The following is a 26,752-nucleotide window of genomic DNA, read 5'->3' on the forward strand; positions in this document are numbered from 1 at the left end:
TATAGGAATTGGATAGCCGATAATCATTATGAGTGGACTGCGAAACAATTTCCAGCCCGTCCTGGCTGAAGATGCCCCACGCTCGGAGAGCAACGTCGAACGTCGAGATTCCGGGCCATTGAAGGAAATCATTGGTAAGACAATGCCAGTCATCAAACCGAAGTCATGTTTCTGACTTTGGCGCCACAGCTCAACAGGATAGCCTCTACAAGTACATCAGCGTATGTTTCTCTTCAACCGTTGTCGTGGCTGGTGGCTGATACTGTCTAGTGGGAGGATCCCGCACGAACTATCGGATCCTACTTTGCCGCCCTCGGCTTCATGCTCGCAGTTCATCATATGCATCTAACCCAGCTGACTCTCAAAACCATGGCAATTGGCCTTGGAGGTAAAGTCCATCTCCGCTTCTCGGCACCCATGATACTAATAATTGCTTCCAGTGATGTCCATGGCCGAGTTCGCTGGTCGTTCCTTCGGCCCTAACAACTTCGTCTCTCGCATGCGACCCAGACAGTACAAGACCGTTCCGGAATCAACTCTCAATGCTACGCTCAAGGATATCCACGACTTCATTCAGTATGCTGTTGTTCAGGCTCAGAAAATCCTCTTCGCTGAAGATCTCGAGAAGACATTTGGTGCTTTCGCTTTCACCGGGTCTCTGTACTTCCTGATTCAGTTCATGTCTCCTTTCGGCATTGCCATCCTCGGCCTAACCACCATCTACACCATTCCTCTCGTCACTTCCCCGCGAGGTAGAGGCATTGCCCGTGACGGCATGGCTCGTGCCCAAGAGATCAGCAATACAGCTGTTGACCAAGCCAGCTCTCTCGCCCAAGACACCAAGGGCACAATGGCTAACATTTCCTCCATGGCTCAAGATACCGCTGGCAACTTAAGACAACGCGCTGTCAACATGGTTCCTGGCTCAAAGCAGACTGAGAACCGATCAGATCTTACCTCTACTGTTTCTCATAGCTCTTCTGGACCCACTCAGGCTAGGGATATCTCATCTCAGTTCCCTCAGAATGATTCCGACAAGTCATTTGAGCAGTCCAAGCACCTGGCCTCCATGGGCTCCCGCGGTACTTCTGGTAGTTTCGACCGATCACCAATCAAGACTGTTCATGTAGACCCCAACCAGTCCAAAGACTTCTCCCAGAGCAACTTTGACAGCTCTTCTTCCCAGTCCAAGGACACCCCTTCTAGCTTCTCCCACAGCACTGCTGATGACTTCCCTTCCAGCACCCAGCCCGCTCTCGGCAAATCTAAGGAGAATACCCCAAGCTTCTCCCATGGCGCTACTGGAAACCTGCCTTCTTACGGTCAAGCTACCTTCAGCAAGCCTCAGGATATTACACCCAGCTACATGTCCAGCAAGGCAAAGGAAGCCAACTCCAGCTATTCCTCTAGCCGCCCCGATGACAAGACTCCCAGCTTTGGTTCCAGCATGAACAATGATATGTCATCAGGCTTTTCTCATGGCACTACTGATGACTTCTCACCTTCCACCAAGACCAATTCCAACTTCCCTCCTAGCAAGGACCAAGATATGCCCGATTATGCTCAGCACCGAAAGTCTCTCAACTACTCCAAGTTCCCTCATGTCAGCAGCGATAACTCCGGCATGCAGTCTGGTTCGAACAAGCAGTCCGGCTCTACTACCCTCTTTGGCAAACAAGCTCCCACCGGAAAGAAGCCTTCCATTGATGAGACCAACTACTCTCTCCAGAACAGAACAGATATGACTTCCGACTATCAGCACTTCGTTCCCCGTGAGGCTCCCAACCGTGGAATGCTTAGCTCTCAGGCCGATACCTCCATGGGCAAGATGCCTCTTGGCCAACTGGCTGACGAAAAGGAGCAGGCGGGAGATAAGGCTCCACCAATCTCTGCTGGTGGCCTAAATGCCATGAAGTAGTGTCTCTTCTTTTATGATAAAATCCCCGATCTCAAAGCCTTTCCTTGTGTTGTTCAGTTTGTGGTCAGCTTACCAGTTCTCTGAACGAGAGAGATCGGGGACATACAGCTCCCCCCTCCCCCCGGGACCGTCTGTATATCTCATTCAGAGCCTGAACAAGTTGATTGCAAAGTGAACATGATTTGGAGTTTGGGCAGGTCTGGCGCATTTTCAAAATACGGAAAACCAACAAAGTATCATGGGGATTGTTGTATGATTCATCGTGGGGAGCCTGTCACTATGTAACACTATATATGAAATTAGTTTATGATATTAACGACTTGATTGACCCGAACTCTTCTATCATCCCATTACTCTCGTGACTTCTGTAGAGGCCTGTTAAGCTCGCAGATTTAGACTCTGTGACACGCTACGCGTTAGCCTTGGTTGACAAACGAGGACTGGTATAAGTCCGGGACCCTATAAAAGACCTTAACACTAACGAACATGATAGAAACCCCGAGGGTAGTGAGAGAGTAATAGAGTAGCTACTTACACGTAAGTCAAAACGAACGTTGCCGTCGCCCGGTCTGCATGACCAATATTCGAAGTAAGCTAAATCGACATCAGCGTTCTGCCGAAAGGGCACAGGGAGTTGCTTACGTTAAGAGTCCTCTCTTCAAAGGACATGCTGGCATGCTGAGGTTCGTTGTAATAATGGTGATTGTAAGTGTCTTGGTTGATGCCCTGGTCGATAGAAGATAACGAGACGCATGCCCAGTTGTCTCGAACGCTCAGGTACGGGTTACTTGCAAGGAAGCGAATGTAAATAGTGGCGCCATTCTTGCTGGTGAGTGAATACCCGACTATTCCTGCGGAGCCACAGAATGGTGATTTCGACGATATTACATGGCCGGCGTCTCCTTTTTGGAAAGGTTTGATCTTGATACATTTTAGCATGACATGCGTGAGGCTGTTTTGCAGAGAACATACTGTTGTCGGGCCTGCGCCAAAGTCTCCCCAGTCACTGAATGTGGTTGGATTTGGGACTAAGGTGAAGGGCGTCTGGTTATCGACCGAGAAGAAGATCTGGTTTTTGTTGTATGACATCTTTACAGCTGCTTTGGAGGCTTTCAGGCTGAAAGCGAGGAGGAAAAATGAACACGTTGACGGCGTGCAAAGAATGAAGCTATCGCCAGCACGTAAGCAAGCAACAGAGCTGTTATATAGGACATGCTAACAATTTCTCTGTTGCCCAAGACAAACATATATCATTAAACCCGTAGCTCTAAATGCCAGCAGCCCAGCGGCCTAACCCCTGTCTCCAAAACGCCAGTGCATCAACGCCTTGTGAGGCTATTGATGACGCTAGACTCTTCCACCCAATCATTCGAAGCCTCTCTCCATCACTTTGCAGCGCGGCTGACTACTCAGAAGCGGCATTTCAAGCCACGCTGCTCAAAGTCCAATTATGACGCGCGAGTAGACGCCTGCTGATATCTTGAAGGGTTCAGCTGCTTGCGTGCTATTGATGAATGCTACCCCGAATTGCTCGGATTGAGACAAGCGAACACTCACTATGGATTAGAGTAGGCAGAATTATGGGCGATAATGTGGCAGGACACGGCTATCACGGCAATCTTTTCAGCTTGTGAACGTTAGCGATATTCGAGTAATCGGAGAATGAATGAAGGTTATGTTCAACTTTAATTGTGAAACAAATGCACACAATAGGCTGCACGAGTAAATAGTGCTGAGTCCTCATGCGTTAACAAGCGGGTGCCCGAGCGTCAGTCGGTTATTCCTATGAGGCGATTCAACCTAACCACCATCAGCATCAAACGTCTAGTAGTCGATAGCCCTATTAATAATTGGCTAACCTGGTAGAATTTATTCACATCTACTTAATAATTGGGGATCCTTGCTCAAGACAAGCACTTCTTCGTCATTATTGTCCTTCGATCGGATATCCGGAAGTCAGATATACTACGTCATGAATATGGATCATCGGTTTATAAGTGGACACGACCTCGGTATCCAAGAGCCGTATCTTTCATCATAGAAGCCTTAAACAAATCATTGGCAGACTTTCACAAAGATTCAGAATGTCAGATCCCAGGTCGCCACATCTCAAGAATCGTGATACCCCTCCATGGGGCTTATACCAACGCGAGAACTTCTGGAAATTGAACGAAGGCAAAGTTCCGCCATTCAACACATGTAGGACGATCTGATACCACTATGATCGCAATGGTACTGATACTCTTAGACCCCGATAAGCTTGAGGAACTCGCCAAGAAGAAGCTCACTGAAAATGGCTGGCTCTACGCATCATCCAACGCTGGCCTGTCAGATACCCATCTCGCGAACCGTCAGGCTTTCTTCAGACATAAGATCGTCCCTCGTCAGCTTGTAGACACCAATGAGCGATCTACCAGAACTACCATTTTTGGCCATGAGGTCTCTGCGCCGTTTGGAATTGCGCCTATTGGGATCAACAAGATCTATCATCCGCAAGGCGAGCTTCCTGTTGCTAAGGTCGCCGGTGAACTTGGCATTCCTTACAGTCTCTCGACTGCGGGCTCCTGTCCGATTGAAGATGTCGCTGAAGCAAATGAGGCTGGTCGGAAGGTTGCACAGAATAGCGAAGAGAGTCACCGCATCCCTGAAGGCCCTCAATTCTTCCAGCTCTATATGCCTCATGATGACGAGCTAACGCTGTCATTACTCAAGAGAGCACATGAATCTGGATTTTCGGCATGTATCTTAACAACAGATACGTGGCAACTCGGATGGCGACATGACGATGTTGCGACGTCTAACTACGCCTTCTACCGCGGCATCGGTGCCGACTTGGGTCTGTCGGACCCCATCTTCCAGAAGCGTTTGGCCGAGCATGGCATCGATCCAAAGAATCAGCCCGCAGAGGCTGGAGCACTCTGGATCGACAACGTCTGGCACGGCCGCGCATGGTCTTGGGAGAAAGCTGTCTGGGCGCGAGAGAAGTGGCAGGAGATAAGCGGCGGAAAACCGTTCTAAGGCATTCAGCGCGTTGATGATGCTGTGAAAGCAGCTGATCTGGGTTTTGAGGGTATCGTCGTCAGTATTCACGCTGGACGCCAGGTTGATGGAGCGATTGGGAGTCTTGATGCTCTGGAACAGATTGCTGAAAAGGTCGGCGATCGTATCGTTGTTACTTTCGATAGCGGTGTCAGAGGAGCTGCTGATATTGTCAAGGCTCTTGCTCTGGGCGCCAAGTTTGTCTTTGTTGGGAGATTGTGGATCTGGGGACTTAGTATCATGGGAGAGCATGGAGTCAGGCACGTGTTGAAGGGATTGTTGGCAGATCTGGACATCCTGATGAATGTCGCGGGGCTGAATAAGGTTGAAGATATTGATAAGAGTCTTATACAATCCCAGCCTTTAAACTGCAAGAGCAAGCTATAGGTTACTGATACGAACACAGGATAAGAAGATATCGAAATAATCAGTTCACTTTCAATAGCGAATACAAAGTTCATTCTTCATCCTAACATGCTGGTTATACTCCAGGAAGCTTGCAGCGCCAACTATCGGCCTTGGTGGTGTTTCCACATCCATCCCATTTGCTCTCATACGGGTAGGGGCAATACGCTGGAAATTGTTAGCTCATTGCGTCAAAGAGGCCTGTGGGAAAACTTACTTCGCTGTGCTGTAGCCTTGCCTGGAGCCTCACTGCTGCCAAACTTGGCGCCAACCATAGTCTCGGGTTCTTGATCCTCCTCAACCCACTTCGTCAGAGCCAGCAAAACATTCTCTTTAGCCGTCAGTCTATCCTTCTTCAACGGATATACCTGGCCGATATCGAATGCACCAGGACCTCCTGAGCAGTGATACATCCCTGGAACAAAGAACAGTCGGTAGAAGGAGTGCATATCATCTAGCGTGGCATTTAGGTTGGCTTGTACCTTGGCGTAGTACTCAGCTGGCAATTTGGGCGTGATGGTTTGGTCAGCTTGACCATGGTAGGAAATGATCTTTCCTCCTTTGGCGTAGAACTTTTGAAGATCGCCTTCTGCGGCATTGACGCCGCCTGGGTTAAGCTTGACGGCAAAATCCATGTCTTTCACGGTGAAGTTGTGAGGTGTCCAAGTTGAGTCATTGTATACAGCACCACGCCAGAAGTCCTAGGAACCCTTATTAGCTCTTATTCTACATCCATGGATTCTACACGTACCTGTAAGACTTTGTAGTTCAGCTCAGCAGTGCCGCTGATCTGGTTGGCGGAGAAGACGCTTGTATCAGCACCCAGAGCGAACCCTGGGTACACAATGTTGCCCTCTGAGTCCGCAAGAGGTTCGTATGCAGCTTTGACAGACGCTACTTGCTTGGGTTTTAGACAGAGCGAACTGTTGAGTAGACCAGTGCCACAGGCCATGATCACTGGGTCGAAGGCATGTGCAGCCGGGTTGTCGATGATACCATCCTCAACACCATCCAGAGGATCAAGCAGCTCAATCTGTTTTGCCACAATCGCCTTCCATTGTTCTGGTCGAACATATGCATCAGAAGAAAGACCAGGCCATCCAATCCGTCGAGCCAGTATGCCTTTTGACGCCACAATGTGAAGCCAGTCGATGCCTGGAGCTCCAGCGAGAATTCCATCAAAGTCATCGGGGTAGAGCTGGGCATTCTGTAGGCCTTGACGGCCGCCTGTGCTGCATCCTTGGTAATAGCTCTTTGAAGCCTTCCTCCCATAGTATTGCTCCACGATTTGCTTTGCAATCTTCGCCTCGATGTGAATTCCTCTATGGCCAAAGTCGTTGATAACCTCTGGCTGGTTCAGGAAGAAGTCAAACCCCTGCTCACCATCATGGCCTGTGTTGGTTCCGAAGCTTGCAAAACCAAGTTGAGCTCCATTTTGGACAGTTGGGAAATCGATACATCCTCCGATGCCACCTGTCCCCGTGGCCAGTAGACGTTTGTTCCAGTTGTCAGGAAGCCATGCCTCGATGCGGACCGAGCTGGAGTCGCTTGTTGAGACATTTACAACTACTCTGCAGAGGTCCGCTGTAATGTTGGCTTTAAAGCTCGGACCTCCACAGGATACTACTGTGTTGGGAAGGGGGATGGCATCCCTGACAGAATGATGCTGGGCTGAGGCGATAGTCCCGTTGGGAATGAGCAGGCTCTCGACTGAGCATTTTGAATGTGACTTCGAAAGAACTGGAGACACAGCCAGTGTTGCAAGACACAAAAGTGTCTTACCCATTGGAGAGACCATCCTGCCAAAGTGGTCTAAAGGCATGCGTCAAATTATCCCTGTCTCAGAATGCCTTCACCGAAGATGATAATATATTTATACATCTCGCCGGCAAACTACAAGAGGGGTTTCGGTAAACTTTGAGCCCGACAACAGAATCACGACGGTCTAGTCCATTCCTCGTTATGGTAGATGTTCATGAAGATCTGCTGGGGAAAAGAAGCCATGTAACCTCCGCATTTCGGTCTCGGCGTCCGTGGCCGAGGATGCAGGTCACGGGCAGCTTTGTTGTCACTTTTCGGTCTAAATGGTACTCCTTCAGATCCGAACCGAAAGACATTCGGACAGCCTGGATATAGTGGTTTTGACTGATTGATTGAGAGTCCATTCGTCATTGCCCATGCTATGGCGCTGTGGTTCCGCCCCCGACGTATTCCAGAACACGAGGCTTGCAACAACCCAGGAGATTCATTTTCCTTGCAGTCTCACGGATAAAAATCGAATGAGTTCTAGTCCTATCAGTTCTTACAAACCTATTCTGCTTTTCCCAGAACTACACTTCTTTGCTTTTTCTCACGTAGGATGTGCGTCAGTGATGGATGCTGGAGTTGATGACGTAACCAGCTTCAAACTTTGTGATATCATGCATCGGTGAAAAGCAACGGCTCCTACTTCAGACTTCTCGCGACTCATCACGTCCTAACTTCAGGTTTTCACCAAGATTAGCAAAATGGTTCGCGTATTTATCACAGGCTCGACAGACGGCATCGGCCAGGCCGCCGCAAAGCTCCTCGCCGAGCAAGGCCACCAAGTCGTTCTCCATGCCCGTAACGCCGATCGTGCCGCTTCAGCTAAAGCCGCCATCCCCAGCGCCGCAGCTGTTCTAGTCGGCAATTTATCGTCAATTGAAGAGACCAAGAAGCTCGCCAAAGACGCAAACAATGCTGGGCCATTCGATGTCGTCGTGCATAACGCAGGCATCGGCTATGGCTCGACAGCATCGAGGGAAATCACTTCGGACAAGATCTCAGCTGTATTCGCAGTCAACACCCTCGCGCCTTATATCCTCACATGTCTCATGGATAAGCCCAAGAGCAGGCTCTTGTTCATGAGTTCGGATAGTCACTACAGCGGTGATGAGACTCTCAAGAACGCCACTCAATCGCACTCTTACGGAAACACCAAGCTTCACGACACAATGCTCGCAAAAGCATTCGCGCGACGCTGGACCGACATCCAAGTCCTCAGCATGCATCCCGGCTGGGTAAAGACAAAAATGGGAGGAAACTCAGCACCAGTTCAGTTAAGTGAACCAGCCAAAGCATTGGCAAGCTGGGTCGCTGGTGAAGGATCTCTGACAAAGGTCACGTCTGGTGCGTTCGTTACAACAAGTGGAGAGAGCAGACCCCATCCTGGAGCGGACAATGTGAGCAAGCAGGAAGAGTTGCTTGAGATATGCAAGTCGGTTTCTGGCGTCGAGGTACCGAGAGAGTAGAGTAGAAGATAAATGTAAAAAAGAGATGCCTCGCTATTGCTCGCAATCGTTTATAGGAACAGCCCGATGCGGGGGTCGAACCCGCAACCTTGAGATCGCGTACTCATAAGAGTCTCACGCTCTACCGATTGAGCTAACCGGGCGTGGCTCTGATTGGTTGAGAGGCGAGGCCGAATTGGGTGACAGTTGCTTTCGAGGGGAGATGGCCACTGTGTTTTCTTGCAAAGCTGGAGCCAGAATGGAAAGAGTTGAACCAGAACAATCGCTCTAGAAAGGGTCTAAGGATCTATCGATTGACTGTTGTATTTACTAAACCGTGAGCGATTTACAATGTTGCATAAGCTTATACACTGGCTTGCAGACAACGGTTAATAGTTACCAGAATTAAAGACTGTACCAACCATTTTCCGCTACTTGGCGGTGTACAACCCTCAGACATAAAACTAGATGACAGAAGAGTAGATATAAAAAGAGAGTCAAGAGCTTTCAGAAAGAAGTTTGCATATTTAGGATATCTACGGAGGATAAATAATATTTATCCCGAAGTTAATGACATGTCCAGGGTAGCATTCGCGATAAGATTGCTTATCTTATGTGCCTCTCAACCAACCAGGTGCAAGCACCACAGAGTTCGCAACCGACTCGCATCCCAACGTTCCAACCTCATCCAGGAGCAAAGATAAATACCTTCAAGACATCACAGAGGCCTCGAGAGCAAAAGGAAGGGTCTGGCCGGGGATTGAACCCGGGACCTCTCGCAAGCTAAGCTATAGGGTTTACCCTAAGCGAGAATCATACCACTAGACCACCAGACCGAATCAGGCATTGCCGCACGTGATGATTGTTGTTTGAGTTCGGGGCTCACAATGGGATCTAAGAAGCTGCAGTTTGCCGAAGCTCGGTAGTTGGAGCGCTGTGGAGCGCGGATGGGTCCCGCTAGACAGGTCGCCTTGAGAGGACATCATTCAGCGAAGACTTGAAACACTCACCATTCTTCATGTACTCTGACAATGAAATCAATAACCACGAAGTCCATCGACCATCTTGTCTCCCAGGTATCAAAAGCTGGTGAGGAGAGAGAGGCTTGTACATCCATTGATCCCGAAGGTTTCTTCCTGCGCCCTCCACCAACACCCCACCATCTATCGTCCTTCATCACACCAGATGAGCAACTATTCCAAACGATACATATGGGTGCTGCTGTAGTCGATGATGCAAAGTGGTTGCTGGTAGTCGACGGCCTTGTGCGAAAACCATTCGCCCTCTCCTTGGCACAACTCAAGGCGTTGCCCGAGACTTCCGTAACGTCCTTTCACGAATGCTATGGAAGTCCGCTGAAACCGCCAAACAGTAACCCGTGGCGCATTGGTAACGTGGTATGGACCGGTGTTCGATTGTCGACTATCCTCGCTCTTGCAGAGCCCCTTCCTGGAGCTCGCTTTGTTTGGTCAGAAGGTCTCGATCATGGAAAGTTCTTTGAGTATGAAGCAGACCGTTATCAGAAGGACTTACCCGTAACAAAGGCACAAAGGCCTGAGGTCCTCCTCGCATGGAAGATCAACAGAGAGCCACTCAGTAAAGAACGAGGCGGACCGGTGAGACTTGTTGTCCCTGGCTGGTTTGGTACGAACTCGACAAAGTGGCTTTGCAGGCTTTCACTGCAAGAGACACGTGCCCCAGGTCCTTTCGCTTCTATTCTTTACAATGAGGAAGACCCAACAGATCCTGAAGGAGTGAGGATGCGGCCGGTATGGGAAGTCGAAGTAAACTCGATGATGACGAAGCCCGCGGACTCAGATGTCATCTCTGCAGGGTTGGTAGCGGTGGAAGGTTGGGCTTGGAGTCATGATGGTGTAGCACTGGTAGAAATCAGTAAAGATGAAGGACAAAGCTGGATTCGAGGGAAGGTAGATAACAAAGAAGATCAGGCTTGGCAAAATTTCACTGCCGCGGTTGATCTTGAGCGTGGGGTTGGGAAGCTGATTACTCGGGCAACTTCTGAAAGTGGGATGAAGCAGCCTTTGACGGGAAGACGGAATCATGTTCATAGCATCACGGTAAATGTCAAATGATCATGTATCGTTGATGTTCGATTATCTCGAGGACAATAGGTTCGCTGTGACTTGTAGCAATAGGAATGACAAAGGATACTCGGGAACAATAAAGAGACCCAACGTCTGTTCTTCTTCCGGCTGCGTCGAGCAGTGCTGCCTCTCTGTTCGAACGAATGGTCAGAGCTCCCCACCAACCCTCGTGACTTCGATCTTCCACTGTGAATCACAAAGGGACGCCATGAACTGAGACGCGTTCCAAAAAATATAAATTAAAGTCCTGTGAAGAAAAACAGGTCTTCTTTTTCCACCCAAGGATACCGACATAAGTTCTTGTGTCATCTCTTCCTCAACCTCACAGCATCCTCGAAGCACTACCTGGAGTGCGCTGCCCATCATGGCGCCCTTTGAACCCAAGTTTACCAATGAAATCCAGCAGGTTAGCTTTAAGTACATTCTATTATCGACTCTTCACTAACGGTAGCAGATGATGTTCGTCGCTGGTGAGACGCAGGAAATCGCTAACGAAACCGCCGCCCTCGTCGAGCAGATTGTGCGAGATCAAATCATCCATCTGGTAAGCACTCAACTCCTTCCTCTTCAAGATACCAAAACTAACCGATAAACAGGTGACCAAGGCCAAAGAGCTCTCCACCCGGCGCGGTGAGAAGTTCATCGCGATCAAGGATATCCTGTTCCAGGTTCGCCACGATACCGCCCGGATGACTCGTCTCCAGAATGTCATCCGCTGGAAGAGACTTCGCAGGGAAGCGAGAAAGACAACAAATGAAAAGGACAAGCCCGAGAACGACGCCGAAGATAGTCTCTCCGACACGGACAACGCGGCTGAAGACGCTGCCAAGACGACTGCTGAGGCTTCCGCTGCTCTCATGCCCTGGGACGAAGAGTTCATGTTCGGCATTCGACCACCCGGTGGCGACGCCGATACCGTCCAGATCAGCGAGCACACCCGCGAGCGACTTGTCTGGGCCGACGAGGTGACCAGCAAGATGTCCGGGGAAGAGTACATCAAATGGTGCTCCTATCGTAAAGCTTCCTTCCACCGTGCCAAAGAGGCCAGATTTCGTGAGTGGGCAGGCATCGGCGTTGTAGCTGATCTCAGAAAGAAAGACGACGCAATTGAGATCCTGGGCTCTATCGCTGTGGAAATGGTTAAGCGCCTGACCGACGTGGCGTTGTCAATCCAGGCACAGGAGATCACGACCCAGGGCGGCAAAGACAATGAGGCGCCGGCGGCGGCCCTTTTGGCTAGAAGACAGGGCCTGTTCCTCATGTCGAACCCGCAGCGACCTGCTGTTGATGCTGGGCATATTCGGAAGGCGTTTGAGACGACGCAGATGAAGCCGAAGCGACGGGGGTATCAGCCGAACCGGGTTGTTGGGCCGAAGCGGTTAGAGCTGATCTAGTTGGGGAGAAGGGATGAAGATTGGCCTGCTTGTTTCTTTAAGATGAGGTACATAGAGGTCCATAGATCTGGACGATAGATTCTGTAGAGAAGTCTCATGACTCAACGATCTCTTTCAGCGCCAGAAGTTGCGCATTCGTCCACTCCTTCACCTTGCCTTGCCATTTACCTCCTGCACCTCCGCCCTTGATATCCTTGATAACGACCTTGACCTTCTGCGCCATAGCATCAACAGCAACTTGATCACCAACAATAACAACCGGTCCACTGCCCTTCGGCTCCCCAATAGCAATAACAACAACAAACCCCGTCCCCTGCAGAACATCCCTCGTCTCCCCAACAATCTTATTAATAAAATCCGTGTTCCCGTCATATCGATGAATATACGCATTCATCCTATTCTGAACAATGATTCTAATAGCCTGCTCACTTTCAAACTTTGCTACCTCAAGTAAAAGCTTTCGTTCAGACCGTTTCAAGTCGGTGACTGTATCTGAGAGAGCTGTGGTTCGGGAGACGACCTCGCTGGGGACGTTGCTGGATGAGAGGAGCTTTGCGATGGAGCTTATGGCGCTGACGGATGATGCGGCAAGGTTGATGGCACGATCACCTGTTATGAAGGATAGACGGCAGTTTTTGCCGTGGACGGACTGTGTTGAGCCGAGGATTATGAGGGAGATGTGGGATGTTTGGGAGAGGTGAGTTCCGCAGCATCTGGCCGTAGTCAGTAAGTGCCTAGAATTTGGAGGGTGAACTTACGTGTTCGTATCAAGATCTCCAATGTGAATAACGCGTACAACACCATCAGACTTGTCATAATCACCAGGGAGCTTATCATGCTTCGCATCATCCGGCGTCTCAATCCGAATCGGCAGATTCTCACGAATCAACTCTGCACACTCATTCTGAATAGCCTGCATCTCCTCCTCCGTTGGCTTCCGCTGCAAGTCAACGTAGCTCATGCCCTCTTCAGCGCCCATACCCCATCCGAGAGTCTTGAGATCGTGACGGTTCTGCATAACGGCGGAGAGGAGATGTTGGCCAGTATGTTGCTGCATGTGATCCCATCTTCGCTTCCAGTCGACTTCCTGACGGATTCTGTCACCTGGGGATAAGGGCTTGGGGGAGTAGATTACGCAGCGGAGACCTTGGCGCTGAACGTTCTTGATGGGGATGGGGGTTTGATCTGAGCCCGAGAGGGGCGTGATTGTGCCATGATCTGAAGGTTGACCGCCGCCTAATCCCCTGTCAGTAAGGTCCTCTTAAACTTGGAAAGGAAACAAGTGCAAGACCTTCAGGAAACAGCACCGAGTCGGCGCACTCGATTAACCACTCATCATGCGAATGAGAATGTCCATTACTCTTCTTTGACTTGTGCGCATGCTTCGGCGCCTTTTCACACGAGATGACTTCTGTTTCGAGAGTCTTGAGGTATGAGTCTGATTGACATGATAAGTCGCCGACGACGCGGCCTTTGCTGGTTTGCTCTGGTTGCGCCATGTTGACGATGAGATGCCAAGGGATGAAAGACCCATTCAATTGAGATGTTTCAATGACGTAGTGGGGTATGCTGACAAAGACGACATGTCACTTGACCAGCTGATTCTGCTAATGTCTCTCTGATACATGGACCTGGATATAAACAGGTCCCTGGCTGTGCCTGGCAATAATATTGATATGTATCTAGCCTGCAGGGCCGGCAGACAATTTAGAGTTGGATTTGACTTTGTGTAGCGTTCAGTTACCCCGTTTTCCCCAGCAACGGTCGCTACGGCTTGGGGTCCAGCACTCTGTACGAACACCAACCCGATGTCTCTAAATTCATTTCACACCAACGACTCATTCAAAAGAGGAACGCAGAACTGTAAAGTAATCGCAATAGAGCATGTAATCATTGAATTGGACCTAGCTTTGCGCTGCAACTTCGAAGCAGCCTCGTTTCATCAAGCATCATCATCTTCTTCAGTCAAGTCATTACAGGCCGGTCTCCAAGAACTGAATGAGGTCCTCCTTATGTTCACTCTGCAGATCATTGATCTTCTCTCCGTTCTTGTACATGTGGAATGTTGCAGGCTGCGTAACACCGACCTCCTCCGCCAGACCCTTCAGGTCATCGATGTCGATCTTGACGAATCGGAAGTCCTTGAACTTGTCCAACTCATATGCGCTATAACTGGTCAATGAAGATATTCGAAAGAATGATTGGGGAGACTAACTGAGCGAATGTGGCGGCAATGTGCTTTGACTCGGCGCTATGCGTGGAGTAAAAGTCCACGACGACGATGGGATACTTCTTCAGAGCATCTTGGAACTCGTCCTTGCTAGTAGCATGTCAATTCTCTGGTTTCTACCTAGGAGATGAGAGGAAACCGACGTTCGGATGTTGTGCACCATCTTTTCTGGATTGGGGGGTGATTGGCGAGTCTGATCGCGGCGAGTCAGTACGAAGTTGGTGTGCGGAAAGGTCTGGCCTGGGCCCGAGTCAAGGACGTACAGTAGTAATTGGTGATATCTAAGACGTGCGACGGCGAAACGAACTCTGAAATGATGAGTTTTGTTGTTTTGATGTCGAAGCTTTAATGGTGACGTTGTTGATTACCTATTGTGAGACCTTTTTAGCTGACATCATCATGCCGTCATTACGAAGTATCGCAACATTCTCCTCCGCACTTGTTCAATACCGAGTACCGACGTTCGGAAAACAGCAATGGCGAGATTCTGATACTTAGCCGTTGGTTCCTCTACATTTGGAAGTGCCATATTCTACGGGAAGATGAGAAGCAATAAAAGTCTCGAGCCATGACATCAAGAAATGGTTGGACAATGTAGGCATTCACATGGATTTCGTGCGGAGACGGGCTGCATTTGAACAGTCATTGGTAAAAGTCTCGTGATCATGATACAAAGAACAACTAGGAATTAGTCTACAGGGTCCCATATTCTCAACTTGATTTATCCATAGGAGCTCCTGAAAATCTCAAGGGCAAAACACTTCAAAAGAGAAGCTATGACTTCGCTGGGGACGCTGCCGAATGGGAGGAGCTTTGCGATGGAGCTTATGGCAATACTATTGGACTTTACAGCAGAGATGAGATAAAGTGTAAGCAATTCTTCATAAAAAGTATGCTAGCCTTTACTTAGACCCTCGTCGGGCTTTGCGGCTGTTAAGCCATCACTCTCTCCCGATTATTACCGCTAGTGCGGCGCCCTATGACTTTGGAACAACTGTAGTATATTGATAATATTTTAATCATACGATACTTTTTATAAAACATGTGCTGACTTTCAGCAGCGTCTAGAATCCAGTAGTCTCGGTTCAGCCGCATTTATGCTTGTTTTTACAGGGATTGTACCACCAACAATCTTCAAATTGTCCTAATCTGGCTGCCAAGCACTATAGTTCGACAATCTATTGATTTGATCTGATGTGTTGGTGGAGGCGATAATTTACGGTGTACCTCTCCCGGCTTTAAAAGTCTCTTCCTATTCCCTTGTGTATCGTCCCTTTTACAATTTGTTTTCCTGGTGATTGCGAAAATGGTTGCTGTGAAATCTGTCTTGCTTCTCCTCGCCCTAGGCACCGAGAGTCTAGTCGCCTCTCAAAGCGTCATCTGTCAGAGCAAACTCGGAACCAAGAGTATCCCTGCCAGCAAGATTCCCCGGGCCACGACTACCATCCACAGCAAAGTCACAGTCCAGAAGAAGGTCATCCGCAAGGTCAACGTCGTAGTTGTTCCCAGACCCACTACTACTACTTCCACTGAGGTCAAGACAATTACCGAGACAACGCAGGCTGATCCTGATATCGAGACTGCGATTGAGACAAAGACAGGTGAGAACTCTGCTCTCAATTGTTGATCATACGGTACTAATATGCTTGGTGTAGATACGAGGACTACCATCGAAGTTCGACTTCATACTACGACCTCTACGTCTATATCCTCTACGACAACTACAAGATATACCACCACGAGCACTATCCTAGCCCCAGCTGGCTTCACCCCTGCTAAGGGCCCTGACTGGCGGCCCAAGATCAAGGCGAGAGACACCCTTAAAGAGAGATCTGCACCCGACGTTTTCCTAGCTGGGCTTCAGTCGAACCCTGAGTATGTCCAGCGCATCGACTGTACAAAGAAAGTCTTAACGACGTCCGTCAAAGTCACCACCATCACGGTGAAAGGAACCCGCGTTACGGCCAATCCAAAGACCAAGACGAAAGTCGTCACATCAATTACAACTACAATTGAGACTCAGTATCCTCCCAAGGTGACCGAGACTTCATTCGAAACTACTACTTCTACCGTGACCGAATATGACGATCGCACCGAGACAGGTACTGCAACTGAATCAGGCAAGTCCACCCTTATATCCAAATAACACTCTACTAACAGATAACACTAGTGACCGTGGAGACCGTTATACCAGTTGACTACTACGAGGCCTGTGGTGACACCAATATGCTGAGAACTGCCAATGGAGGCAATAAGATCAGTTCCCTCAGCTACAAGTTCACCAGTATGGTCAGGTCAACTAGTGGCCTCAAAAACGCTTATGAGTGCTGCGTTCTTTGCCAGCAGACATCCAGTTGCTTTTTCTCCAATTGGCGCGTGAACTCATTGTGCGCGCTTTACCTCCCTATTACGACTGATATCTGCAGCAACGGCCAGCAGGTAGCCGCTACTTATTATACCAGTGCCACCACCAACAATGACTGGGTTTTAAGTAACGGTCAATGCGGCAAGTTAACTAATGGATCTCAGTAATATTGCGTTATTTATAAGCAGGCTTGGATTCCGGAGCTGATCAGATGGGCTATACACAGTGCTATCGTTAGCAAAGTCACACAATTCTCGACATTTGTAGTATATGCGTGAAGATATGAAATACTATGTTACGTGGGAGCCCCGATGTTCTCTGTAAAAGATGCATGTTTGTATCTATATATCCCAATGAATCTGAAGTGAATAGGTGCAGAAGCTCCTTGTTCTCCCTGACGAACCCGTTAAGACTCGAAGCTAAACTTCAAGCCAGGGAGAATCTCAATGCTTTCAGGGCTGCCTTTGTCACCAAGAAGAGTGAGATGGATGTGTCTCTCCTGATCCTGGCTGCTTTCAAGAGTAATCTCTTGCTTTCCCTTCGTAGAACCAGAGTGAACAACGAAAGGCCATGTGCCCTCCCCATTAGTGGTGGATCCATGGATTCCGTCGTAAACCCCAGCAAGGACATCGCGTTCCTCCTTGGGCACTGAGATCGAAACTCCCGAGACCCCAATCGCACCAGAAGGATGCTTCGTGTAAGAAGGGTCTGATCCGTCGTCTTTCTTATACGGCACTCGTAAGTGTCTCGGAGTGCGGTCGAGACACCAAAATGGTGCTTTGCCTGGATGCACCGCCTTGCCGGGAGCAGTGTAGGCTGAAGCAACAGACCACTTCAACTCGACACCATCGGGTCTGATGCGACCTCCAGGGACAGGATCGTGGTATATGATATCAGTGTTCGCTTCTTTGACCCGTTGTTGAATCACGCTGAAGTCCTTCTCATCAGAAAGAGTATACGCCCAATCGACGAGAGTGTTCTCTTCCAGCTCTCCCCATCGATGCGTCTTGCGCTTTTCAGGATCCAGGCCATCTTGAAAAGTGATGAGTTCGATATAGACCCCATCCGAAAATTCGATCAGTTTGTTGACTGTGCGGCCATCTGCATGAGCTCCGCCATCAATTACAGTGAGGACGTTCTCCAATCGCTTTGGAAGGTCTTGCAGCGTCTGGAAAGACACCAGGATCACAATGTGGTCTAAAATTGGTCGAATACTGTTGTTTAGTGTCATTGTTAAGACTGGCGTAGTGTTGAAAGGTTTAAGTTGATGATGAGGGGAATAGCTTTGGTTCTGCAGGCATTTCACAGTAGCCAATTGCGTGATCAGAACCAGTATTACGTCAACACATCAAAATTTGCAACAGATGAGGCTGGCATGAACTTTCGATAGAAACTTCTGCTGGGGAGAACTCGATCCCTGTTCAAGTCTGGGTCTGTAGACTTTCCTTCGTAGGCCTCTCTGGATCTGTAGCAATCTGGTCCAGTTGATCCATAGCATTCCATAAGCCACCTTGACCCCATCTAGGCAAGTCTGGTCTTTTTCTCATTGGCTGAGGCCCATGGACCTCCCAAACCACCCCAATCGATTCGGCATCTCGCAGTTCCTGATCCGTAAGCCTTTTAGAAGCAAGTTCCTCCCTAACCTCCTGCATTCTTGGAGCCCAGTTCATGTGCATCCATTCGAAGAACTCCTCTAGGCTCATGTCGTGGCAACGGCCGTCTTCGAACTCTGTAACGAGACTTTCAAACAATCCAAGTAGGGAAGAATCTTCCTCTTCAATCTCCTGGAGCTCCTCTTCTGGCAAAGGACCCGAAATCTTCTTAATGATGGAGCAGCAAACGTGACGCAGACCCAGCGTCACAAACGTATAGTATCGAATAATGGCCGCATAGATCCATTGGCAGTCGCTAATCTGACCCCAATGTGCTGATAATAAACCGTTTATTAAACGTTCTGTTTCTCGGGAAAGAGATTGCTGTGATCCGAATACAATCCTGTTCCGCCCAGATATCCCCTCCAAGAGCTTCATCAGAGGGGTGCACCCCCCTGGAGAGCACCAGCAGCGACAACCGTCGACAACGGTTTCTGAAAAAACAACCTTGATAGCTACTATTGTCAAGGGAGAGTCCAGGGTCAGGTTTTGTCCAAGGCTGTCCGATATTCCCAAGCTAGCCATAAAATAGTGAGCCGCCGTCGCTTCTATCTCCGGGCTGGGTGGTTGTCTGACAGGAATTCTTGATGAGATACTAGTACCATGATCAATCATCCAGCAGAGATATGAAGAAGAAAATGGATTGATCCAGCGGAAATATGAAGAAGATTTGACTAAGATGCAGATGAAGTCTGCAAATTCGTTGTCCGAGTAATAAAAACCTAACTGGTGAGCATACTCTGCGACTTCGCCGTTCGTAATAATAGAGTAAACTGATTCATGGTAGTATGATGATCCAATATCCTCTGTGTATACACTGAGGCGTGTTGGCATGGGGCAACCTTGAGCCTCGAGTTGGTGTTGCACCTGTGCAGCATTTCGGTCCAGGATCCTTGTCTGATGAATTTCTAGACCTTCCCTTTCATCTGGTGAAAGCTTCCGATACGAGAGTTCCTTCAAATCTTCTCTCCTTTCTACTAGACCTCTGATTATAGTCTTACGGCCGTGTATGCAGCTGTGACTACCATATTCTAATGATCTTAAGCTGACACGTAACGAGGTCAGAAGAAGCGGCGTATCTAATCGAAGAAGCATTTCAAGCACTTTGCACCCTTCGCAATCTGCTTGAGGCTCTTTGGTACGCTTCCAAAATCTTTTTGTCACATAGTCGATGGGATAATAGCCTCTGTTATCTCTAGCGCGAAGAGCTTTAGCGTCTGCATAGTGAAGCACAACACTTATAACAGCGATATTTTGCGTTTCAATGGCAAGATGAACCGGGGACTGGCCGCAGTAATTGGCTTCGTTGATGTAGGATGGGCATCTCTCCAATAACCGTTGGACTCCATTTCGATCTTGTTTAATAACAGCCTGAGTCAGGGGGCCAAACTCTAGATCTGCATGGATTATTAAGCCCGGGTCTTGTCTGAAATAGGTTGAGACTTACTTTCGACAACTTGTGGAAAAGCTTGGAAGAGTCTATATCCATCACCTACATGGTCTTTATCCCGCCACCACGATAGACCCCAATCGTGAGGATGATGTCCTAGCGGTTCCCTGTATTTCGATAAGATAGTCGTTGCGACTTCATCAGGCCTCGTACATTTGTAAAACCAGCTACTGGTAGCTATTATAGCAGGAATGGGTTTACTACATCAAGAAAATGAGTAGAAGTTCTGCAATCTGCATAACCAGTAAGCTTGAGTTTGCCTTAACTTACGCTGTGATCTTGCGTGTACAGGAAGTTGGCTCAGCAATGATAGTAAGCATCTTATATAGTTCTGCCATGTTATCGGCCGAGAGGGCATCATGCCAGGCGGGTAACTATTGTACTTCGAGTTAGGCAGTAAAACAGTTTGTGGATAAAAACAACCTACAGTATACCTGTGTAGCGCCGACTCGAGTATTGTTTCACCGTCTTCATTGACATCGGTTACAGAAGCATGGGAGTTGGCATAACACCAGACAAGTCGTCTGAAGCCTGAAGCCAACAGCATGTGCATGTCCTTGCGGGGCAAACCTTGATAGGAAGCGATTGTATCCGCTAATCGAAACACTGGGGATACTCTCTCATCCACTGTCGCAATCCAGGCCACTGTTTGGCCAATCCCTAATATGCCTGCACCTGTCGTGAACGACAACGAGACTCTACCAGCACGTCCCCATAACCTTTGACTTGAGGGGGTCAAGAGGCTCAAGACTCGCTTAGTTCGACAGGTTGATGCAGGGAGCTTTGACATTGGACATTCGGGCGCATGATGGTCTCTTGATCTAACTTCAGCTTCGAGAAGGAAAGGTCCCCATTGGCGTTGACTATATCGTATTCGCTGCGTTTTGCAAGAACAAAAAGCATCAAATGTCATGCTCCCGCCACCCTGGTAACTGGTCGTTTGTATACTGGGTGTAAATGTATCAGATGCTGGATCCTGCAGCAATTTGGGAGCGACACTAGTGTGAGAGGTGAGGTCCGACATCTGCTCGGCCATCGGTCTCAGTAAGAGCTTTGAATCATCGGAGTCTCGTGTGAGGATCAAAAGATCTCTAACGTCTCGTTGGATAGCACTAAGTCTGTTATCATGAAGCTGCGATGTCTTGTGCATTTCATCCAGAGTTGTTTCGTTCTTGTCCAATATTACGTTGACGTCGGCAACGGTCTGGTGCATGCTTTTAATAGCAGAGGTCGTTGTACGGCCAGTGTTGCTTCGTCAAGCATGAACATTAGCATATGATATAAGAATTAAAAGCACGAAATGTAATATGACATACAGCTGAAATACTTGCAACATGGTTTGCAGAGCACTGTTTGTCCGCGAAAGATTCTCCTCGAGCTTTTCTATGCTCTGCTTCTTGAAAGGGTACTTCAATTTGGCGCAAAGCCCTTTGGCCCTGGCAGCGTTACTGTTCGGTATAGATATTATTGGACCTCTGAGCTCTTTCACAAGTGCCAACAAATTGTTTACCGCGGACACGCAAGAGTCTCTGCATGACCCAATTGCACTGTTTGTCGTGGGATCGTCAGTAGGCGCGTTAGATATCGCCACATCAAGAGCATTTATGGAAACTTGGATGTTCGTTGCGAAGTTGCGTGCTTGTTTTAGATCTTCTTCACGGCCGTCAATGTCATCGAGATATTGCGAAATTTCTTTGAATAATTGCAAGCCCAGAGAGACAGTGCCGAACGCGCTGCCAGCTATACCGAATGCTTCCGCCATAGTGGTGAGTTGGGTGCGTGTGTGTTCGCAAGGTCGAAGTGCGGAAGAGGCAGAGAATGAGAGACAGAATAAAAAGAGGGACCGAAACTGCCCTGCTTGATGTAGAGCCTGATTTTTACGCAGGGATCACGTGGCTTTCATCTTATCCGGATGCCTTTTCTTTTCCAATCGCAGTGGCACCGCAAGTCTTGTTTCTCAAGGTTGACCACAAAGCTCTCAGCTCTTTATAAAGCGGTTAGCCAGGTGCTGAATTGAGCTTGCCAGGGGCTCTGTGGCTTGTCTCAGGCATAATTGAGGCCTGACATAGCCCCCCACAAAGAAGACAAGCGGCCTGATTGGACTTCAAGGTGCATGAGCGCTGAGAGGCACCGCCCGTTCGCAGAAGTAGGTCTTATCATCGTTTAAATCATAACATTCATTAACTGTTCGGGTATCCTTATAACAGAGAAACGCTGGTTATAAATTTGAGATGCAATCAAAGGGGCAAACGAGTTGCCCGATTCAGCAGAGGACGATATAAAATGCAGTTTTGAGCATCCAAGAGCAAGGCGAGGTGTAATCCGATTGATTGGCATTCAGCAGACGGGAAGCAACTTCGGGGCTGTCTCTCTTAGATGATGCTGGACCAATGGTTCATTAGACAAATATGCGAATGCCTCTTCCACTGAAACATAGAGTTTCATCGTGGATGAGATCTTCATCCGCATTCGGCGGATCTCGGGCAGCTGTGTCACATGGCTGTAAACCGCCACTTGACCTTTATCTTCTTATCCTCAGCCCGATATAGGAGCTGATGATATTTTGAACGGTCACTTTCTTCTCAATTTTCTCATTCTCAATATGATCTCACGAAGGGCTAGGGTTTGATACAAATTAGAACGATAAAGAACTTTGATCAATCTATGTAAAAAGCTAAACAGTACTGTGATATGCTCACGTATCTGATCTGGGGTGAGTATCCTGTTTGACTACTCTAAGTACCACAGATATGTCCGAAACGAATCTATACCACCCAGATCCCAACGCCGGTACCCAAATAAACGATTGTTGTAAACGACATAAACGCCAAAAGTTCTCAGCTGAGCGACAACGATCTAGGCGGCGGGCATCACACGGGCTGAAGCCCATGCTCCGACGCCGATCAAATACTGGTCCATAGACTCTTTTCTGCGAGGCCTTATTACTGGCCTTGGTCGATCTGGATCCTGCTTTGTGTGAGTCAGCGTGACTGGGCCGACTGAAGGTTCAACATGCATTGAACCAAAGCGTTTGGGCTGTTGCGTAGTGACAGTGCTCATTTTGCCTGGAGTGTTTGAAAAGTAAGTGAAGTGTCAAGCCAGCGGTGTATCCTCGATCACTGACCGTTGTTGTCTATAAGTGTAGTATAAGGGCGTTTATCATATGAAGTCATCGTGAATGTGAATCTAGAGAATTGAAAACAGTCCTTTGATGTATAAAGAATTTGACGATGGTCATTTTTGCTGCTGAACCATTACCATGACAATACGTGGAAAAGGACGCAGTTTTATAAATAAATTACCCGACTGCACAATGATGTTCTCTTTCCGCATTCCACGATAATCTCAAATCTCCAACCCCTCATGAAGGGGCATTGCTTGGGGCACATGACATGTACACGTGAGATAATAAGTGCGAAAACTACCGGCGTTTGTTAGTGATCGTCGCCTTCTCGAAAGTCAATAGAGTTTGACGGGACCCAAGGGGGCGAATTTCAATATCAAATGTGCGATCGTCGCAGGTTGATATGATGAGCTATCGGTCCGTGCTCGGGGACAACTCAGCGACTCCGGCGCTAACAATAACACTGCCAGCTCACAGTTTAGGGCTGAAAAGGGCCCGCCTTGTTTTAAGCTTAGATTGATTGGAGGGACCTATCTGGCTCTAAAATGCAGTGAAGGCTTGGCCATCGAAAAGAGGAAATCTTGTACAATCTAGGGACCTTAGATGAGCTGTCTTGGAGAATACGAAAATGCGAAAAGAGACAACGCAGAGGCCCAAAGGAGAAGGTAGCACGCAACGACACTTTTACCCATGTTTTTCTACTTCGAAAAGAGATTCGAGGCTGTCTGTAGCGAGATCAAATTACTGGTGTTGGGCATTTGCACTTTAAGCAACCCTCATGTCCTGATGTGGAAGTTGGCCAGCAAAAATGGCCGATTCTCGGAGGATGCTAAAAGATGACGAGATCAAACATGCAGTGTGACTACGCCTTTTAGCATGTAATCGAGCGGGGTCAACTTGCACTTTATTCCTTTTGCCCGAGAAGTCACTCGTGCGAATGATGCCAACGCACCAGTACCGCGGCTATTTTGTTGCTGGGTCTGGTGTGAGGTATCTAATGCAGATCGGAAGATTGACGAGGTTGAGGGAACCCCAAGCGCCCTGACCCAAGGATCTGTCACTGATGACGATGTTTCCCCAAACGTTGGAAACCGTCATGTACCACGTGGACAGAGCGACGATCAAATTACAGGAATGGGTCGCGTGATCAGATGAAAGCTGATTGAGAGAAGTGGCGAGGATGAGGAGTGAGGAACAACAAACTCTGCCGATCATTGGCCGTTGAGCGATTACCATGATGCTCGGTTCCGGACGTTGCATGTGACACGATGAAGCTTTTGTTGCAGTGAGTCTGGGAAGCTCTGAATAAGACGTTGAAAAGATTGCATTGATGTTGAATCACAAAGTCGAGAAGCTAATCCTCTCTTGACTTGACTATCTCGACTGAACTTCTCCAATCAACTCTGATCATGTATATCACCTCAATAATGGCGATAACTCCAGAACCACCTATCATTCCAGACCAAACACCATTCAAGCCCAGGTTCCAAGGACCCAATTCTAACCAGACTGCGATGGGAACAGCGGCAAAGTAGTTGACGAAGAACACAACCCACGCTGACACAGATTGTTTGGCCAAACCACGGAGAACACCATTGCATCCACAAACAATCGAATCGACGACCTGAAAGCCCGCAACGGCAAGCATAGTGTTCGTAACAATTTTCCGAACCTCCTCGTCGCTCGCATAGAAAGGTCCAATGTAATTCCTCAACGAGAACAAAACAGCACCATCAAAGAATCCCAAAACAACAAACATGATACCATAAAGAATCGTAATCCGTCTCGCAGCAGTGACGTGTCCACCACCAATCAAATGTCCAATCCTGGTACTAACAGCAACACCCAGCGAAAAAGGAATATGCCACATCACAATCGAAGTAGTAGTCAAGATCGTCTGTGCAGCGAGATGAATCGTGCTCATGTATGACGTGCTAACGGTGATGATCTCAAACGCAGCCCACTCCGCCAACGTGACAGCCGATCCGGCGGCAGATAACCGAACCATGGGTCCCCAGCCCTTCATCGCACGACGCGTAAAGCCGGGCCAGCATTCGTGGGTTGACTTTTTGAAGAAGATGCAAAGGAGAAGGAGGGTTGGGCGAAGGGTGTTGGCTACTGCTGCGCCGAGAGCGGCGCCTTCGAGACCGAGGTTGAGCTTGAAGGCGAAGAGCCAGCTGAGGAGGGCGTTTATGGGGGCGCAGATCACTAAGACTGCCATGCCTGTGTTGAAGTCGCCTTGAGCTTGGAGGAAGCGTTTTAGGGCCTCGAATGAGGCATAGCCGGGGATACCAAGGATGCTGACTCGGAGGAATGAACCCGCTTTGACGGCGAGATGTTCTTGCTTAAGGATGAGAGTCAAGAATGCGGGAGAACATATCCAAACTGCAGCAACAGGGATAGTGAAGACTGTCATGAGAAGAAGCATACGCTGGACATGCAGCCCAACACCCGTCTTGTTACCGGCCCCATACGCTTGCGCACAGAGGGTGTCGAGAGCTGTTGCCATTCCTTCGTAGAGGGCAAGACCAGCGATGTTCATGGTCGTGACGCCAATTGCAGCTGCTGCCAGGTCATCAGGGCTGAGGTGACCAGCTGCTGTTGTTGTGATAACGCTAAATGAGTATTGAAGTAGATATGTTGCTACCAGAGGGACTGTATAGCGTGTAATGAGCGATAGCTCAGCCCACCAGTCGTTCGTTGGCCTTTCTGAGACAGATCTTTCTTCATTGTTTTGCAGCAATGGGGCCGCTTCATTGCGGGCCTCTTCGTCGTGGGAAGTCATTATCAATTGATCCTAAATATTTTGTTTGGAGAAATGCTGTTCAAGATACCTGACGCTATGAGGTTTACATAGCGTGCAGTTGCTTTGAGTCACAGATCCAGATATGGCAGTTGGTTAACGAACCTTATCCGATCCCGGGCGGGGAAGAAGAGTGACTCTAACAATATTGAGTCAGCAAAACTGCTTTACAAATGGTTGGTGGCAGCGTTCATAAAACGCTGCACGGAAACACGATTGCATATGTGGCCAAAATCCACCAATTTACAAATAATGATCCCACAAACTCCATGACTCCATCTTGTAGAACTCGTCTCATCCATTCGCATGTCTTGCCACGAAAAGCATAGCAAAGAGGAGCCATCAGCAAGGAACAAGGATATAGTTCCATCATCAAGAGATTCCTCGTTACGTACTAATTCATGCTCTGACCAGCCCCAACCGACCATTTAGAGAGTGGATTACAGTGGCTCATCAAGTGGCACAAGTGGATAACCCTCTATAACCCCCACTCACGGCACCTGAAGGTATCGCGCAAAGTGGACGATCTGATACGAGCACCGAAAATGGCGCTCGGCAGTTTAATTTGGCTGAACTTTATCAACACGTTGTAACCACGTTCTCTAACGATGTTACACGACTAATTTCACAAAATGTTGACCGCCAGATAACGAGAAAAGAGAATATTGAAATGTCAGCATCATGTCACAGTGGCTAAGACATTGATCTTTAGTTCAAGCCACCGTAAATCTCTCAGGGGCCGGGGAGCTAAGGGTCCGGCCCGTAAGTCTGTCCTCTTGATCCATTACAAGACCAAGTGGACCGGAGATAACCTTGGCGTTAATTCCCAGCCAGCGAGTCGCAAGCCACAACGGACATATCAACAACCCCTGGATCCAGTTTATCTTCAGCGACTGGGGGATGTGCCGGGTGCAGCCGATCCATTACTTGATTTCTCATTCGAGTGTCGGTGGTTTTGCTTCGTTCGACACTTGTTCCAACCGAGTCCGCTAGTGAATCCTGCGGGAGAAGGGAAC

At 48.6% G+C, this 26,752-nt stretch overlaps 13 protein-coding genes and 2 non-coding genes across 17 annotated transcripts; 6 read left to right on the forward strand and 9 right to left on the reverse strand.

The window, feature by feature from the left end:
• Positions 1–28: 28 nt before the first annotated feature.
• FOIG_10029 (uncharacterized protein) lies at positions 29–1,918 on the forward strand (the record flags this gene model as incomplete). The annotated part of the gene is made up of 4 exons (XM_031210321.1): positions 29–134; positions 190–221; positions 271–388; positions 441–1,918. 4 exons carry the CDS (start codon positions 29–31, stop codon positions 1,916–1,918), a joined length of 1,734 nt encoding a protein of 577 aa, XP_031059799.1.
• A 531-nt stretch (positions 1,919–2,449) lies between these two features.
• On the reverse strand, positions 2,450–3,007 carry FOIG_10030 (uncharacterized protein; the record flags this gene model as incomplete). Its single annotated transcript, XM_031210322.1, has 3 exons — positions 2,450–2,512; positions 2,561–2,839; positions 2,891–3,007. 3 exons carry the CDS (start codon positions 3,005–3,007, stop codon positions 2,450–2,452), a joined length of 459 nt encoding a protein of 152 aa, XP_031059800.1.
• Positions 3,008–4,002: 995 nt separating this feature from the next.
• Positions 4,003–5,344, forward strand: FOIG_10031 (lactate 2-monooxygenase; the record flags this gene model as incomplete). The annotated part of the gene is made up of 3 exons (XM_031210323.1): positions 4,003–4,117; positions 4,167–4,885; positions 4,946–5,344. The coding sequence occupies 3 exons, from the start codon at positions 4,003–4,005 to the stop codon at positions 5,342–5,344; spliced, it is 1,233 nt and encodes a 410-aa protein (XP_031059801.1).
• A 94-nt stretch (positions 5,345–5,438) lies between these two features.
• On the reverse strand, positions 5,439–7,148 carry FOIG_10032 (uncharacterized protein; the record flags this gene model as incomplete). The annotated part of the gene is made up of 3 exons (XM_031210324.1): positions 5,439–5,530; positions 5,580–6,063; positions 6,114–7,148. 3 exons carry the CDS (start codon positions 7,146–7,148, stop codon positions 5,439–5,441), a joined length of 1,611 nt encoding a protein of 536 aa, XP_031059802.1.
• Positions 7,149–7,781: 633 nt separating this feature from the next.
• Positions 7,782–8,942, forward strand: FOIG_10033 (uncharacterized protein). Its single transcript, XM_031210325.1, has one exon. It carries the CDS (start codon positions 7,870–7,872, stop codon positions 8,632–8,634), a length of 765 nt encoding a protein of 254 aa, XP_031059803.1. The 5' UTR covers positions 7,782–7,869; the 3' UTR covers positions 8,635–8,942.
• Positions 8,695–8,777, reverse strand: FOIG_10034. Its single transcript has one exon. It is a non-coding gene; the product is annotated as a tRNA-Lys (tRNA).
• Positions 8,943–9,358: 416 nt separating the features above from the next.
• FOIG_10035 lies at positions 9,359–9,449 on the reverse strand. Its single transcript has one exon. It is a non-coding gene; the product is annotated as a tRNA-Pro (tRNA).
• A 195-nt stretch (positions 9,450–9,644) lies between these two features.
• On the forward strand, positions 9,645–10,709 carry FOIG_10036 (uncharacterized protein; the record flags this gene model as incomplete). The annotated part of the gene is made up of 1 exon (XM_031210326.1): positions 9,645–10,709. One exon carries the CDS (start codon positions 9,645–9,647, stop codon positions 10,704–10,706), a length of 1,062 nt encoding a protein of 353 aa, XP_031059804.1. The 3' UTR covers positions 10,707–10,709.
• Positions 10,710–11,082: 373 nt separating this feature from the next.
• FOIG_10037 (uncharacterized protein) lies at positions 11,083–12,112 on the forward strand (the record flags this gene model as incomplete). Its single annotated transcript, XM_031210327.1, has 3 exons — positions 11,083–11,124; positions 11,173–11,262; positions 11,315–12,112. 3 exons carry the CDS (start codon positions 11,083–11,085, stop codon positions 12,110–12,112), a joined length of 930 nt encoding a protein of 309 aa, XP_031059805.1.
• FOIG_10038 (uncharacterized protein) lies at positions 12,043–13,640 on the reverse strand. 2 transcript variants are annotated; one of them, XM_031210328.1, is made up of 3 exons: positions 13,404–13,640; positions 12,871–13,348; positions 12,043–12,825 (listed from the first exon to the last, which is right to left on the reverse strand). In XM_031210328.1, the coding sequence occupies exons 1-3, from the start codon at positions 13,609–13,611 to the stop codon at positions 12,207–12,209; spliced, it is 1,305 nt and encodes a 434-aa protein (XP_031059806.1). In that variant the 5' UTR covers positions 13,612–13,640; the 3' UTR covers positions 12,043–12,206. The 2 variants fall into 2 exon arrangements, with proteins under 2 accessions (XP_031059806.1, XP_031059807.1); XM_031210329.1 differs by having other exon boundaries at positions 12,871–13,640.
• A 300-nt stretch (positions 13,641–13,940) lies between these two features.
• FOIG_10039 (uncharacterized protein) lies at positions 13,941–14,722 on the reverse strand. Of its 2 annotated transcripts, XM_031210331.1 has the most exons (4): positions 14,606–14,722; positions 14,486–14,535; positions 14,328–14,432; positions 13,941–14,278 (listed from the first exon to the last, which is right to left on the reverse strand). In XM_031210331.1, exons 2-4 carry the CDS (start codon positions 14,503–14,505, stop codon positions 14,086–14,088), a joined length of 318 nt encoding a protein of 105 aa, XP_031059809.1. In that variant the 5' UTR covers positions 14,506–14,535; positions 14,606–14,722; the 3' UTR covers positions 13,941–14,085. The 2 variants fall into 2 exon arrangements, with proteins under 2 accessions (XP_031059809.1, XP_031059808.1); XM_031210330.1 differs by having other exon boundaries at positions 13,956–14,278; positions 14,486–14,722.
• A 926-nt stretch (positions 14,723–15,648) lies between these two features.
• Positions 15,649–16,874, forward strand: FOIG_10040 (uncharacterized protein; the record flags this gene model as incomplete). The annotated part of the gene is made up of 3 exons (XM_031210332.1): positions 15,649–15,943; positions 15,998–16,444; positions 16,513–16,874. The coding sequence occupies 3 exons, from the start codon at positions 15,649–15,651 to the stop codon at positions 16,872–16,874; spliced, it is 1,104 nt and encodes a 367-aa protein (XP_031059810.1).
• Positions 16,875–17,113: 239 nt separating this feature from the next.
• FOIG_10041 (uncharacterized protein) lies at positions 17,114–17,938 on the reverse strand (the record flags this gene model as incomplete). The annotated part of the gene is made up of 1 exon (XM_031210333.1): positions 17,114–17,938. One exon carries the CDS (start codon positions 17,936–17,938, stop codon positions 17,114–17,116), a length of 825 nt encoding a protein of 274 aa, XP_031059811.1.
• Positions 17,939–18,128: 190 nt separating this feature from the next.
• Positions 18,129–21,571, reverse strand: FOIG_10042 (uncharacterized protein; the record flags this gene model as incomplete). Its single annotated transcript, XM_031210334.1, has 5 exons — positions 18,129–19,756; positions 19,807–20,009; positions 20,080–20,183; positions 20,237–21,059; positions 21,126–21,571. The coding sequence occupies 5 exons, from the start codon at positions 21,569–21,571 to the stop codon at positions 18,129–18,131; spliced, it is 3,204 nt and encodes a 1,067-aa protein (XP_031059812.1).
• A 2,664-nt stretch (positions 21,572–24,235) lies between these two features.
• Positions 24,236–25,869, reverse strand: FOIG_10043 (uncharacterized protein). The gene has a single exon (XM_031210335.1). It carries the CDS (start codon positions 25,716–25,718, stop codon positions 24,288–24,290), a length of 1,431 nt encoding a protein of 476 aa, XP_031059813.1. The 5' UTR covers positions 25,719–25,869; the 3' UTR covers positions 24,236–24,287.
• Positions 25,870–26,752: the final 883 nt, after the last annotated feature.

The sequence above is a fragment of the Fusarium odoratissimum genome, assembly GCF_000260195.1.
Source record: "Fusarium odoratissimum NRRL 54006 unplaced genomic scaffold supercont1.17, whole genome shotgun sequence".
NCBI classification, from domain to species: Eukaryota; Fungi; Ascomycota; class Sordariomycetes; order Hypocreales; family Nectriaceae; genus Fusarium; species Fusarium odoratissimum.

What these genes read in the sequence shown, in the direction of transcription:
- FOIG_10033 (XM_031210325.1), top strand. Translation starts at nt 7,870, where the DNA reads ATGGTTCGCGTATTTATCACAGGCTCGACAGACGGCATCGGCCAGGCC.
- FOIG_10038 (XM_031210328.1), bottom strand. Translation starts at nt 13,611, where the DNA reads ATGGCGCAACCAGAGCAAACCAGCAAAGGCCGCGTCGTCGGCGACTTA. An exon ending in CTCGGTGCTGTTTCCTGAAG is followed by an intron (nt 13,349 to 13,403) that starts GTCTTGCACTTG and finishes ACAGGGGATTAG; the next exon opens with GCGGCGGTCAACCTTCAGAT. An exon ending in GGAGATCTTGATACGAACAC is followed by an intron (nt 12,826 to 12,870) that starts GTAAGTTCACCC and finishes GACTACGGCCAG; the next exon opens with ATGCTGCGGAACTCACCTCT.
- FOIG_10039 (XM_031210331.1), bottom strand. Translation starts at nt 14,505, where the DNA reads ATGGTGCACAACATCCGAAC. An exon ending in ATGGTGCACAACATCCGAAC is followed by an intron (nt 14,433 to 14,485) that starts GTCGGTTTCCTC and finishes ACATGCTACTAG; the next exon opens with CAAGGACGAGTTCCAAGATG. An exon ending in ATTGCCGCCACATTCGCTCA is followed by an intron (nt 14,279 to 14,327) that starts GTTAGTCTCCCC and finishes GACCAGTTATAG; the next exon opens with CGCATATGAGTTGGACAAGT.
- FOIG_10043 (XM_031210335.1), bottom strand. Translation starts at nt 25,718, where the DNA reads ATGACTTCCCACGACGAAGAGGCCCGCAATGAAGCGGCCCCATTGCTG.